This window comes from Bombus affinis, chromosome 10 (genome assembly GCF_024516045.1).
Source record: "Bombus affinis isolate iyBomAffi1 chromosome 10, iyBomAffi1.2, whole genome shotgun sequence".
NCBI classification, from domain to species: domain Eukaryota; kingdom Metazoa; phylum Arthropoda; class Insecta; order Hymenoptera; family Apidae; genus Bombus; species Bombus affinis.
The window spans coordinates 8463778-8477133 of NC_066353.1; the positions used below are offsets into that span (position 1 = coordinate 8463778).

Genomic DNA, 13356 nt, shown 5'->3' on the forward strand with positions numbered 1-13356 from the left:
TAATTTGCAAATCGTAAGCTATATTTCATTAAAAAAGAATTACATTATAGAAACTGTAAGCGAAAATCTATCAAAATTTCGAAAATTTTTAGTTATTCCCATATGTTGCATTTGTTTTCAGGATTCATAGGACTACCTATTGGACAGTTGAAAGCTTTGGCGAAATCTTCTGAATTTGACACCGGACCAATAACTCTTAAACGTGCCGTACTATGCACGTCGTATTTGCTCTGAGATATTAATGCTTCTTTGTCTGCTGTTTCGCACCATAACTGTAAGTAAAATTTTTAATGTTTAAGTTACACAATAGCACAAATTTTACTATCTTTGTTTAAATATCACATTCACATCTAATAATTTTGAAAATAAATTAAAAAATATTATCAAAAGGGGAAGAGAAATAATCTTACTTTTCCTAAAAAATATGTCATGTACAATGTAAGAATATATCACATTCCAAAACAGTTATTTATTCATTTTTACTAGGAATTTTAAACGTAAAGAGGCAATCCTTACTGAATTTATGTAGAAGGTTGCGTATATTTAAATTTCTTAAATTAATATTAAATTTGAAGAATTAATATCTTAATCGAAGAAGTGTCACAAAAACTTACGTTTGCAAATGATAAGAAGAAAAGTTGGTCGTTGCTAAATTGTTCTAGTCCTGGTAGAGCAGGGTCCGCATTTACACATTCTCGTTCCCTTCGTTTATAAGCACCGAACACAGCATGCAGGCCCATCGAATCCGCAATATTTTCGCCTGCGGTTCTGTTACCATAATTCTAAAATATTTAGAATAATTAACATTTGCCACAGACTAAGTTGTATTTTTTTAGCTCGGGTAATAATTCGTTTTATCTTAAATTACAGGGTATAGATGAGCCTTAAATTAGGGCGAATTTATTTCATTAGCTTAAATCGTTTAACGGAATAAATTAAGTATAAAAATAAGTTACGATATATCTGTAGAGTTAGAATTAACGTCAAGAACCTCGATCGTGTAATTTTCTCCTTTGATGATACTATAACCATCGTATTGGTTCACGAAACATATTGCTCTTTTATCGTAAGCGTCTGCCATTGCAGTTAGCCATTCCACTTGATTTCCTCCTTCGTCATAAAGATGACCTAATTTCAATTGATTCATTAAGTCTTGTTCATTATTTGTCAAGTTGTAATATTCTCATAATAATTCACCTTCATCATCGAATCCGTGATTTACTTCATGACCCATGACGAGACCAATAATACCGAAATTCACATACCTGAAGAATCAATTTTACATTCGACGATAATAATTATATTTATATTTAAATATCTTCAATACGGCATATGTATATAAATATTGAAAAATTCGTTATTTACCAAGGTCGATTTTGAGCAAACAATGGATTTTGCAAATCTGCCGCCGTGATTGCTATATTGAAAGAACATAATCTGTTATACCATTCTTCGTATTTGATCAAGGAAAATATAACTAATCGTATCATAATTCTATAATTCTATATTTTTAAAATATGTCTCGGAATACGTACATATAGAATTATCGTTTGGTATGAAGAAAGCATTCAATTCCAGGGGATCCATCTCGTAACTACAAAGTTATACAGGTATATATATATATACATAAATATACACGTAGATGTATACACGTGGATATATACCTTGTATATCATGCATAAATATGTATGATATCGATTAACATAAATACGACATTTAAGTTACTTTTTAAGTTAGTTATTTTAAAATGAAACCTTACATTTCGCTATTATCTAGATTTCGTCGTAAGTTTTTCCATCTAGAATATCTCGCATAGTTGAGGAAGTTCTCGTAGAATGAAGTACCGACTGTAAACTTTAAAAATATGAAACGCGATTCATTACCATGAAACTATTAACTATTAACATATATATATTAACTATAATGTGTATATATATATACACAGGTTACCTTAACGAATATTAAATTTCTAGTAGATTTAATTTAAAGTTACGATTAACGTAATAATTAATTTCAAGACTATAAATCCCTATTACATGCTTGAGTTACTATCATTGATTATTATTGAAAATAAAATTACCCCTCGGAAGTAGCGTTTTACGAGTGTAGAGTTTTGCAGCCAACTTGGATAGCCAACCCAGTTCTTCATGTGCACTAATTTGTCCAAAACAAAATGTTTAGTATCATCGTCCATCCATTTCGACGCTTCGATGCGATATTCGATTTCCTTTTGTATGTCATCGATCATGTCTTTGGCCTTTGGATATTCAAGGGATGTTAATGAATATCAAACGTTGAAAATATTTTTTATCTTCGTAAGGTAGGAAGGTGCGTAATTAAAATTATTACCATTTTTGCTACGTTTTCTGGCAGATATCGTTTAATGTATTCGTATCCTGCTACTTTACCCAGTGGCGCAATTTCCAGGCACATCTCCTCTCTATGGAAATGAAAATTAAAGTAACGTGTAATTTTAACAATTTTCAACGGATCGTGTTATTATACAAACCTTGTGGAATAGAACCAGTCTGCGGTCCATTGTTCGTACAATTCTGTTAGTTCTGATGGTCCAGCTATCATTATCCTACTAATGAAGAGCCAATGAATATAGTTAACTGCAACAAACGAAAGAATTTAACATTTTAATTCGATTAGAATGGAAATATCTTTAATATCGATCAATTTACCAAGTACTCTTTCTGGAGTTTTTGCGAGCAAGGTATGAAGTTCTTCCATATATCTGGGATACGGTACAAAAACTTCTACGTCGTTATCAAACTCCAATCCAGCCTCGGAAAATATTTTTTGTATTTTTCTTATCCAATTTATCTAGATATTCGTAAATTATATAAATTTTCATTTCAATATCAGCGAATTTCATTTAAGTGGAATATAAAATAAATATAATATAATATAATATAAAATATATAATATAATATAATATAAAATAATATATAATATAAAATATAATATAATATAAAATAAATAAAATTTTTTACTCTGTTAGTACGCGAAATAGGACCTAAATCTTCGTAGTATTCTTGCAATTCTTTAAGCGTTATATTCTCGATTTGATCATCGTCATCCTCAACGGTATGTACGATCTGTAATAAATAAATATCGTTATTAATAAATATTTATATTATATTCGTACAAATTCATATCTTCCCGAACATAGTTAAAAGATTAAAATATTTTATATATTTATAGATACATGTATTTTTGCACATTATACGTATCCTATGGATTTTTGTATCTTAAAATTTCCCATATTTGCATAAAATCTGCGGTCTAGTTACGAACTAATGTAGAATACGTAAAAACGATAGATTACTTACTTCTGTCAAATTAACGATAAATTTTACGAGATCTTCGACATCTTTCACCATTTGTTCCTCCGGTATTTCAATTCCTCTTTCCCTAGAAAGTATTAAAGATACATTTAATATGTAATCTCGATATGTTTGTCTTTGATCTTCAACTTCTTCTTCATCATGCTCGTAATTATTATCATTGTCATCATTATCGTCATCTTCGTCATCCTCGTAGTTATCTTCGTCGTCATTTTCGTCATCCTCGTAGTTATCTTCGTCGTCATCTTCGTCATTCTCATCGTTATCATCGTCGTCGTCGTAGTTCTCTTCCTCGTTATCGTCTTCGTTAGCTTCGGCACTATATTCGTTATATTCATCGTTGTTATTATTATCATCGTCATCGTTGGTATCGACACTGTTATATGTATCTTCAGTATAGTCGGATATTTGCCTATGTTTCAAAACGTTCATCTTGTTTGCGACGTGATGCGCTGTGGCGCCTGTAATTTTCTGGTGCTTATGATTTTCACCGGCATGAACCTTTGCTTTCGTTCCAGTCCTCTGCAATTTCTTCTTCATCTTCTCCTCGTAGGTATGTTTTCCCAATGCTTTGTTCTTATTATGCATCCTTCTGCTATGCCCTAATTGCTTGGTAATCTTCCTTCTGTGTATTTTCCTCTTGCGTAATACTTCCCCTTCTTTCTTGTTCTCTTTCACCTTCTTCTTCTTGTTATTATGTTTATTGCGACCTAAGTGGTTTCGTAAATTTTTCCTTATCGTTTTATCTTTCATACTATGTTTCTTTGTAATCGACTTATTGCCTGACAAATGTCCATTATTGTTGACCTTATTGTTGATATTATATTTATTAGCCTTTAGTTTACGCAATAGTCTATGAAGATGTTTCTCGCTTATAATATTCCTTTTAGTTCTTCTCGTCCTTTTCTTTTTACCAATAATATTATGCATAACTTTTTTCTTATTATGCCCCTTCTTAGCGTGACCTAATTTTCTCTGGTATTTTCTAGCGATCATTTTCTTCTTTCTCGTCTCTCCTTCTTCATCTTCTTCTACAGTGTTCCAGTCGTCCTCTGATTCATTCTCTTCTTCATCTTCTTCGTCATTCTCTTCATGCTGCTTTTGTTCTGCTCTTTCCTTGCTTCCTTTTTCCTGGCTACCTTCTCCACTTTCGTTATTTTCATCGCTGCTGTCTAAATTCAATATTTTCTCCACTGTAATAAGCCCATATGCACCCTGCGGTAAATGAGGTAACATAATCTGAAATATCGAAAAATAATATTTATCACAGCGAATATATAAATGTTTGTCCTCGATCGTGGTAGAATAGATTTTTAGGAATTATAATCGTACGATTATCGTATGGTTGTTTTCAGGTGATAGTGGGACGTAACGTAAATCGTGAAATGCGTTAAATCCTGATATACGAGCAAATTGGTCATCGACTATTTGCCAGTTGTATATATCCTCATCCCACTCTCCCTCTTCCATGATAAGTGGCCATCCTCCGTGTCTCCATAGGGTTGACAATAGTGGTTCCACTCCTCTTTTTTCTATGGCATCTGTAAAACATTTATTATTGTTATTATTATTAATTTACATTCGATTTATCTCTGTTTATATAATCTTTATATATAATTATACCGATTATTGTTTCATTTCTCTATTATATTTTACTTTTCGGCCCAACGACCTCGAAGAAAGAAGTTGGTTAGTTTAGCTTATGGAAAACTAAATATATCAATTTATAATTAAATTTTTTCGATTATATCGATCATTACTACTATATTTCTCTTTAAATACATAATGAGACGCTGAAAACGTACCTGTATCCATACAGCTGTGATACCACTTCTTAGAAAGTCTCACCGCGTAAAGATCGTCAGGTTTTGGTTTAACCGAAATTATATCTGAGAAAACGATAAAACGTTAAAGTACAGTGTTGTTTTTATAAATTTGTATTTCGCTGTGAAGCTACTATAACGTGATAATTTAGTGTAATGCTAATACTCTAGGCATAAAGCGAAAGTTACTATCGGTAAAATAAATCAATATTTAAGCGCATGTATAACATGGACACACTAACTTTTAGCTTGTTGCTTGACTTTCTCGGCTACCAAATTCCATAAGCTCCAGGAGGTCTTATTTTCAGGAAGAGGATTGATTTTCGACCAGTTGCCACAAGCATACTCGTAAAAATCGTCACACGGGTCTACGGACACGTCCATACTGCCCTTGATCAATTGTGCTGTGTCGCGAAGGTAAAAAATTTGGCAATTAATCGTTTTCTAACTTACAAGCGATATATAAATTATTATTCGCTTTACACAAAATAGAAATTAGAAGATAATAAGCATAAAGTTACGAAATTTTATTTTACAATTGACGATTGAAAAAATGATCGATCATTGTATTTATTGAAGAGGCATTCAAATCAAGATTGCAGAGAACCAAAAGAATTTCTTTTGTTCCTGCTTTATATGATAAAAATATTTTTTAATAGAAATTTTACAAAGGCTACGTTTCATTTTCAAACTGAAAACAAAATTTTATTTCTCATATATCTATTACTTACCAATCAGCTTGCATTCTTCGGTCTTACATACTTCACGTTCAACTTTCTTCGCTTCAACAGCACCCTTAGATTCAAACAAACGTTGTAAACTGCGAGGATATTTAAGCAGATCATCGAGTTTTAGACCGGCGTTTATAACGACGCACAAGGACACTCTGGAAGCATTTGCAAAATTAATATAATAAATTACTATACTATTAAATTGAATTAATTATTAAATTATTATAAATATAAATATAAATGATTATAGTCAAAGTTACTTGATCAAAGAATTTTCAATGTAAATTCTTACTTACAGTATCAGTAGACGTAACATTTTAACGATGTGATCGAAGCCAAACTTGAAAGTTAGGCTCCCGACGTGACATCCAGCCTTCCGCTTTTTACAATAGGCGAGAAAAACGGCTGTCGTGAATTTTATACTCATAGAGGAGAGGAAATACAACCAAGAAGCTATTTCTATTCTAACCCGATAAAAAATTGTATTGTGATAAAATATTTTCTGATAAATATTGCAACAATTATGTAAACCTGCATCCTCTGCCCTTGCGATTTTGCAGATAAAATATCTTAATACAACATCCAGGAACTTCATTCATCCTGATGTTCCATTCATTTCCTTTCGGTATGGATGATTATGTATTTTAACTAGAGTCCTTGACGCTTTGATAATTTCAATTAAATGCATCCCATATAAGTAGGTGTATGTAGAAATCATTTCACTTAAAATATATGAAATCTATAACAAGAGAAATTATTATTTATTTGTGTTGATCTTACACGCTTAACTCGCATGTTTCTTTTCATTTACGTAAATTTCAGTGTTTGTTATTCCCGAGATATACATACATGTGTTATCGTTTGAATAAAAAATTGATTGGTTTTTATAGCAAACATATGAATGTAAGATGAATGTAAATTAAATGTTCACCTTTGCACAATAAGGAAGAAGGTACTTCTGAAAAAGGAAGAAAATATTTATAAATCTTAAAATGTCTCGATTATAGAATGTTTTATTTGTCAATGAGCTTTCTTCTCATTCTGCTATACATAAGCATTCACATTTACAGATTCTCAAATAACAATATGTATAACTTATGCTATGATAAAGGAAACTTATTGGTAACGATTTATAAAAATTACGAAAGATGCTGCATTAACTTACGATTTTTATCAAATTCTTGGGATGCTTTAACGTAATTGCCTTAATTCCCTTAACAAAATACATTTTGTAGGAAACGTTATCCAGACTGAACAAAATGAGGCATAGTTCATGTAATTTATGTATTTTAACTTTTAATATGATAATAGTTCCTTCACTTAAAACAATTTCTCTGCTATTCGATCTTTATTTATAAGTTTGTATTAGTACCATAAATTTTAAGCACGCTAAGAATGCAGTGAGAATAGGATAAGATAAAATGACATATGAATCTCATAATTTTATTGTTTTCACATTTTTTCATGCGAAAAAAATATGATTTTCGAATAAAAATATACGATACGAATATTTTATTAGTACAAATTATACTTAATTATAATTGCCATGAACGCGTAGAAGTACTTAAAATTTCAAATGCTTCGACGATTAATTATTTATCATTTATTAATTTTCTATCCGATCAATGATACATAATCTCTTTATTCCCATATACTACATTTCTCCGTTGGGTTCATAGGGCTATTTAATGGGCAATTATAAGCTTCAGCGAAATCTTTAGAATTAGACATCGAAGCAATTACTCTTAAAAAACCGGGACGGTGTAGATCGTCTCTTATTTCCTCTTTTAACTTGTCCGGTTTTATCACTTCACACCACAACTGTAAATTTTAGAACGTATAAATTTATTTTCAAGAATATATTTAATTCATGCATTGTTAAATATAATAATAATAAAATAATAATAATAGTAATCAGTAAAAGATAAGTTTTTCGAATAACGATTTGGCTAATCGATTTACGTTATATATATGTTATTGCTTTTGTTAATTTAAAAACATCAGTCTATCGTCTAGTTAAAAAAATAAAAAATTTATCTTACATTAGCAAAGGACAAGAAGAATAGTTGCTCGTTACTCATGTGCTCTAATCCTGGTAGCATAACGTCTGATTTTCCACATTCTCGTAGTCTTCGTTTATAAGCTTTAAATGCAGAGTTTAAGGCCATTGTGTCTGCAATATTTTCATCTGATGTTTGCAGACCATAATTCTATAATTATAAGATAGAGATATACAAGTATAGTTCTAAAGTAGTTTAGCACGGTATATTATATACTTTACATCTATATATATCATCGTAGTAGAAAATACAAAATATAACACAGAAAGAACTTTATACCTGTGGTGTAGAATCTCCTACTTTCTTCTCCAAAACACCATATCTCGTAAATCGATCTTTGAAGCATTGCGCTCTTTTGCGGTACGCGTCTTTCATTTTATGTGGCCAGACCGTGATATCATCATCTTTGTCAAACATACGATCTACAAGTTATTTGTAACATATCAGTGCTTTCGTTAACCGAGTTCAATCAACAATATTTTACAATAATCTACCTATAATACTAAAACCATGATTTATTTGATGACTCATGACTAGTCCGATAATACCATAGCTTGTGTACCTACATTATAAAAATAATACTTTGCAAAGAATTATACGTTGCGAGCAAATTAAATTAATTATTATAGTAATTTTATCAATCTTTAATAAAATAGGCAAATATATTAAATGTGCCAACACATAGGTTCTTACCATGGTTGTCTAAAATCAAAGAGGAGGTGTTGAAAATTTGCTGCTGTTCTTTCTGCAATAATAAAAATTCCTTACTACGAATATTGTTCGAAAAATATCTTTGTATTTTTTTGTTCATCGTTAACGATCTCGATTCTTAGCCAGGTTTCGTTTTTTACTTTGTTTTAAAACTTACGAATGCTATTTTGCCATGGTGAGAACATGGTGTTTACTAGCAAAGGATTAAAGTTGCCGCTTGTACGTCTATAAAAGAGTTAATCTTTCGATTACCTCAAATTCGATGTGAATATAGGTATTTAAAATAATGTATTGTTTTTGTTAGGAAAATACTTACTCTTCAAATGCTCCGGAAGCGTCCTTCTCTGAGAATAAAGTTTTTAGATTTCTCCGTTTCTTATATCTCATAATGCTTAACATATTTTCGAAATGCGACTTGCTAGCGCTAAGCTAAAATGTGATTATAAAATTAGTGGAATATGAAGTAAAGGTATAAAAATCGAAGATAGGTGTGCACTAAAATTAAAAATAAAAGGTATATTAGACTCTTACACCTCTGAAGTGTTCTTTCATGATAGTAATATTTCGATATGATTTCGGATACTCGATCTGTTTCTTCGCGTATATTAATTTATCCAAAATAATATCTCCGACTTGAATGTCCATCCAAGTTGAATTTTTGACACGATATTCAACTTCTCTTTGGATGTCGTTTACGGTATCTGAAGCCTTTGATAATCGCACAAAGAATTTTATAAAATTTTTATGACGATATTACGCTACATTGTATTAATATTTTATCTTTTACCGCTTGTAGAACTTCTTCTGGTAAATATCGTTTCACATATTCGTATCCCAAAATGTTTACCGCGTCCATTTCCTCGACACAGTAGTTTGTTCTGTAAAAAGAATTTATTTCTTTGTTTTCTAAAATACTTCGACGTAAAAGGAATATTTTAATCGATATAACGCTGTGTTACCTCCTTGTAGGTACTTTACCATCCCAATTATAGTATAATTCTCTCATTTTTTTCGTAGTTGCGTGTATCACTTTACTAAGAAAATTCCAATGTATGTAATTCACTGTATAAAATTTATATTAAATTTTATTAATTATTTATTACTTCGTCGTTGTAATAAAATTGGCTGTATTATCAATAAGATAAATTTAGGCATACCAATTATTCTACTTGGAGTTCTATCTAATAATTTTGTTAACGCTTTGATGTAACCATCGGCTGAAGTTAACACATAATCGTCAGGAATTTCCATACCTCCAGTAGCAAACACATCTTTTATTTTCGTTATCCAGTTAATCTAGAAAGATTAATGGTACAACTTCGATAAATTTTAATTAAGTTTATTCTCTTTTTAAATAGGATAATCTTCCTTACTTTCCCGTTTTCCGTCCGAGCCTTCAAAGCGTCATATCTGTTTTGGAGTGCTTTAAGTTCAGCGGTCAGCGCTTTCTTATATTTGTGTATGTACTGTACACATTAACATACATTAATATTTTAATTATAATATATATATATAACGTAATTAAATATAGTAGAAAGTAAAGAATCTGAACGTTCGGAGCACGCTCCGATCTTAAACAAATTTTAACTCTCTAACCGCAAAATATAATATTATAAATTTAACATTATCAATGTTAAAGTACATAATACAAATATTAATGGATTGTGGATATTTATGCAAATCCATATTTTCAATAATACAATTAAAAGGATAGAACCTTGATAGAAAACTGCTTTACCTATCAAATATTATAAAATGTATTTGGATATTTCATATATACTGTATGCAATTTTGCATCTTCGAATTTACTCTATCGAAGGTTAAAAGCATATTTTTTCGGTATCTAATACTCTGTAGAAATGTAGACAATCTTGAGAATAAAGAAATAATCATTTTCTGTATCATTCATTCAACGGGTTAAGACAAAATCATCGCATTACCGTTAGAAGTCTTATTTGAAATTTAAGCAAGTCGCCAATATCTTCCAGGAGCCTTTCCCTTGGTATTGAAACGCCTCTTGCTTCAGAAAGCGCTATGCTAACATTTAGTATATACTCTGCGTACATTTTTCTCTTATTTTCTACTTCCATATCCTTTTTACTAGTTTCGTCATAATTATCGTTATCGTCGTCATCTCTATTTTCGTTATCATCATCCTTGTAATCGCCGCTCCCATTTCCACTACTATCATCGTCATCCCGTTCATAGTCACCGCTCCCATTACCGTCTTCGTCGTCCCATTCATAATCACCACTACCGCTACCACTTGCAGCATTATTGCTATTATCATTCTCTTCGTCGTTTTCATCGATTTTACCGCCGCTATTGTATTCTGCTTGATCCTCGCTGATGCCTTCACTTTCATTATCATCGTCGTTAAAGTACAAGTCGTTATTCGTATCCTCCATTCTTTCATGATTCTTTCCATTATTCGTTTCTGTAGATTTTTCAAGGCTGTCAGATTTATATATTAACTCACGTTCCCACGACTTAACAATTCTTTCCACGTATCGTCTCTTGTTACCAACTCCTGCTTGCATTATGGCCCCTTTCGTTCCTTCTTTTAACCGTATCTCGATGACATGTTTCTTCATCGTCTTGATCTTTTCATTTATTCTTTCCCCGTGAATCGTACGATTTTTAATATTTTTCTTAACGATTTTCTTTTCTAGGGTTTTAAATTCGTCGTCTTCTTTAGAGCGTGGCCATTCCTCGCTACCTTGCTCTTGTCTTCCTTCTTCGCGGTCGTCTTCTTCGCTGCTAGCCACGTAGATTTCATCGAAATCTAGAAGTCTGTCCACTTTTGCCGATAATCGAGGAGTATCGACCTGAAACATCAAGCAGCGTTGTTCTTTACGATCGTTACTTTATAGATGAAGAATCTTGATTGATATTAATAATGTCTGGACTAAGTATGATTACCGAGTGAGTAGATACTTACAAACAGCCTTGATCTTTTATTATAGATCAAGTACCTCATGGGAACCTGTACATCATGGAAACTATTTAATCCTGTCAAACGAGCATAGTAATCGTCCACAATTTGCCATTTATATATTTCCTGATCCCATTCATCTTTCTCCATTATTAATGGCCAGCCACCTGTCCTCCACATTGTAGATACAAGTGGCTGGAGACCAATTCTTTCTATCTCGTCTGTAAATTAATTGTACAATTTAACTTGACGATGATATTTCGCTCGTACTATTTTATTAAGATATAAAGAATGTGATATAGTTATAAGATTAACATCTAAAGTATGTGTAATATAAATTAGGATAGATGTTATTAATCAAACAATTTTTACCAAATTATGAATTATATTCCATTAAGAAATACCTGTGTCCAAGCAAGCTTTAAACGCCATTTTAGCGAATTTTGTTGCGCGCAGATCATCAGGTTTCGCTTCTTCCTCCATAATTTCTAAACGGAAAATATTAAATTAGAAACATATTTATTCGTCTTTGTACGTTTTCAATGGAATATTTGAATAGAAGCAACGAATAAAATATTAAATATATATATAAATAGGTAGACCGTGGAGATGTTTAAATTTTTGGCAATCTAATTAAACAGATGAAATTTTGATAGAGATTTGTTTCGACTAATGAATATTATCGTAAATACTCTGCTTTTATCTTCTCATATTACGTACGGTCTATAAATTTATTCGTTATTAAATGTTCGATAAATGTATAAACATCCGCAATCTATATGCACATACGATAGCAACCATAAGGTAATTAACTTCTTTACACAAGTGAACAATCTTTATAGAGAGTATTAATTATAATTATAATCTTAAACGAAAAGAATGAGCAAACCTTTAAGACGGTCATCAACCTTTCTTTCTGCCTTAATTAAGAAATTCCATCGGTTTTCGTCAACAGGAAGTGGATTATGTTTTGGCCAATTGCCACACGAATACTCGTAGAAATCTTCGCATGGATTCACGCTTTGGTTCATACTCTCTCGTAATGAATTCGCTATTAAGTAGCAGACAAATTGAAACTATTTATTCTCTTATATGGATCCAGTATTTAAAAGATTTCAACAATGTAACATTTGTATATCATTTCGTAGGAAAATCTGTACAGTATGATAAGGAATCTAAGAAATATTTCCTGCTCACCAAGGTACTTGCATTGTTGGGTGAGGCAAAGCGGTCGTTCTTCCTTTATTTTTGATTCTTCTGTACTTACACTTAATAACCAGCGTAAACCAAAGGATTTATTCAAGATGCTATTGACATCGGCCGCAATGGCAGCCAAAAATACGCTGTAAAATTTATTTAAATCGTATTGAGAAATTATGACGTACGTCATAGATAATAGATAATTTTACAGTTCATTCGAACGATAAAAATGTTTTCTATAATTGTTACTTACATAATCCATGTGAATTTCATTATACCAGCGTTAACGATGTAATAAAAAAGAAAGTAAAATAAACAGGCGTTACGGACGTATCCTCCGATATCCAAACTTCCGATTTATAAAGTGTAGAATCTACCGCAGTTGGCGATTTTATATTTACAGAAAACGGAAAGACCCTGAACATGTTGATGATAAGCGCTGATAGTATACATTTTGTATCAATACTGTGTAACATCATCACTATTCGCGTTACTTTGGCGGTGTAAAGTAATATTTATTACACGTTAACATTTATTCAGCAA

At 31.4% G+C, this 13356-nt stretch overlaps 2 protein-coding genes across 3 annotated transcripts; both read right to left on the reverse strand.

The window, feature by feature from the left end:
• On the reverse strand, positions 1-6346 carry LOC126921391 (endothelin-converting enzyme 1-like). The gene is made up of 18 exons (XM_050732943.1): positions 6204-6346; positions 5908-6062; positions 5419-5580; positions 5159-5242; positions 4686-4894; positions 3339-4592; positions 3000-3104; positions 2688-2829; positions 2510-2615; positions 2350-2440; positions 2081-2257; positions 1760-1854; positions 1536-1594; positions 1366-1417; positions 1198-1265; positions 992-1128; positions 615-782; positions 1-272 (listed from the first exon to the last, which is right to left on the reverse strand). Exons 1-18 carry the CDS (start codon positions 6332-6334, stop codon positions 93-95), a joined length of 3375 nt encoding a protein of 1124 aa, XP_050588900.1. The 5' UTR covers positions 6335-6346; the 3' UTR covers positions 1-92.
• Positions 6347-7336: 990 nt separating this feature from the next.
• On the reverse strand, positions 7337-13274 carry LOC126921392 (membrane metallo-endopeptidase-like 1). 2 transcript variants are annotated; one of them, XM_050732944.1, is made up of 18 exons: positions 13067-13271; positions 12811-12956; positions 12503-12664; positions 12018-12101; positions 11620-11834; positions 10619-11506; positions 10052-10144; positions 9836-9974; positions 9638-9740; positions 9466-9556; positions 9210-9386; positions 8995-9107; positions 8836-8903; positions 8661-8712; positions 8462-8529; positions 8247-8389; positions 7950-8117; positions 7337-7728 (listed from the first exon to the last, which is right to left on the reverse strand). In XM_050732944.1, the coding sequence occupies exons 1-18, from the start codon at positions 13084-13086 to the stop codon at positions 7549-7551; spliced, it is 2910 nt and encodes a 969-aa protein (XP_050588901.1). In that variant the 5' UTR covers positions 13087-13271; the 3' UTR covers positions 7337-7548. The 2 variants fall into 2 exon arrangements, with proteins under 2 accessions (XP_050588901.1, XP_050588902.1); XM_050732945.1 differs by lacking the exons at positions 7337-7728; positions 7950-8117; positions 8462-8529 and having other exon boundaries at positions 8253-8389; positions 13067-13274.
• Between the last annotated feature and the right edge of the window lie 82 nt (positions 13275-13356).

Coding starts and splice junctions, on each gene's coding strand:
- LOC126921391 (XM_050732943.1), bottom strand. CDS start 6,334: ATGAGTATAAAATTCACGACAGCCGTTTTTCTCGCCTATTGTAAAAAG. Junction 4,593..4,685: donor AAAACAACCATACGATAATC/GTACGATTATAA, acceptor TCGATATTTCAG/ATTATGTTACCTCATTTACC. Junction 783..991: donor GAGAAAATTACACGATCGAG/GTTCTTGACGTT, acceptor TAAATATTTTAG/AATTATGGTAACAGAACCGC.
- LOC126921392 (XM_050732944.1), bottom strand. CDS start 13,086: ATGAAATTCACATGGATTAT. Junction 12,665..12,810: donor CCAACAATGCAAGTACCTTG/GTGAGCAGGAAA, acceptor GCTACTTAATAG/CGAATTCATTACGAGAGAGT. Junction 8,530..8,660: donor TTTGATTTTAGACAACCATG/GTAAGAACCTAT, acceptor TTTATAATGTAG/GTACACAAGCTATGGTATTA.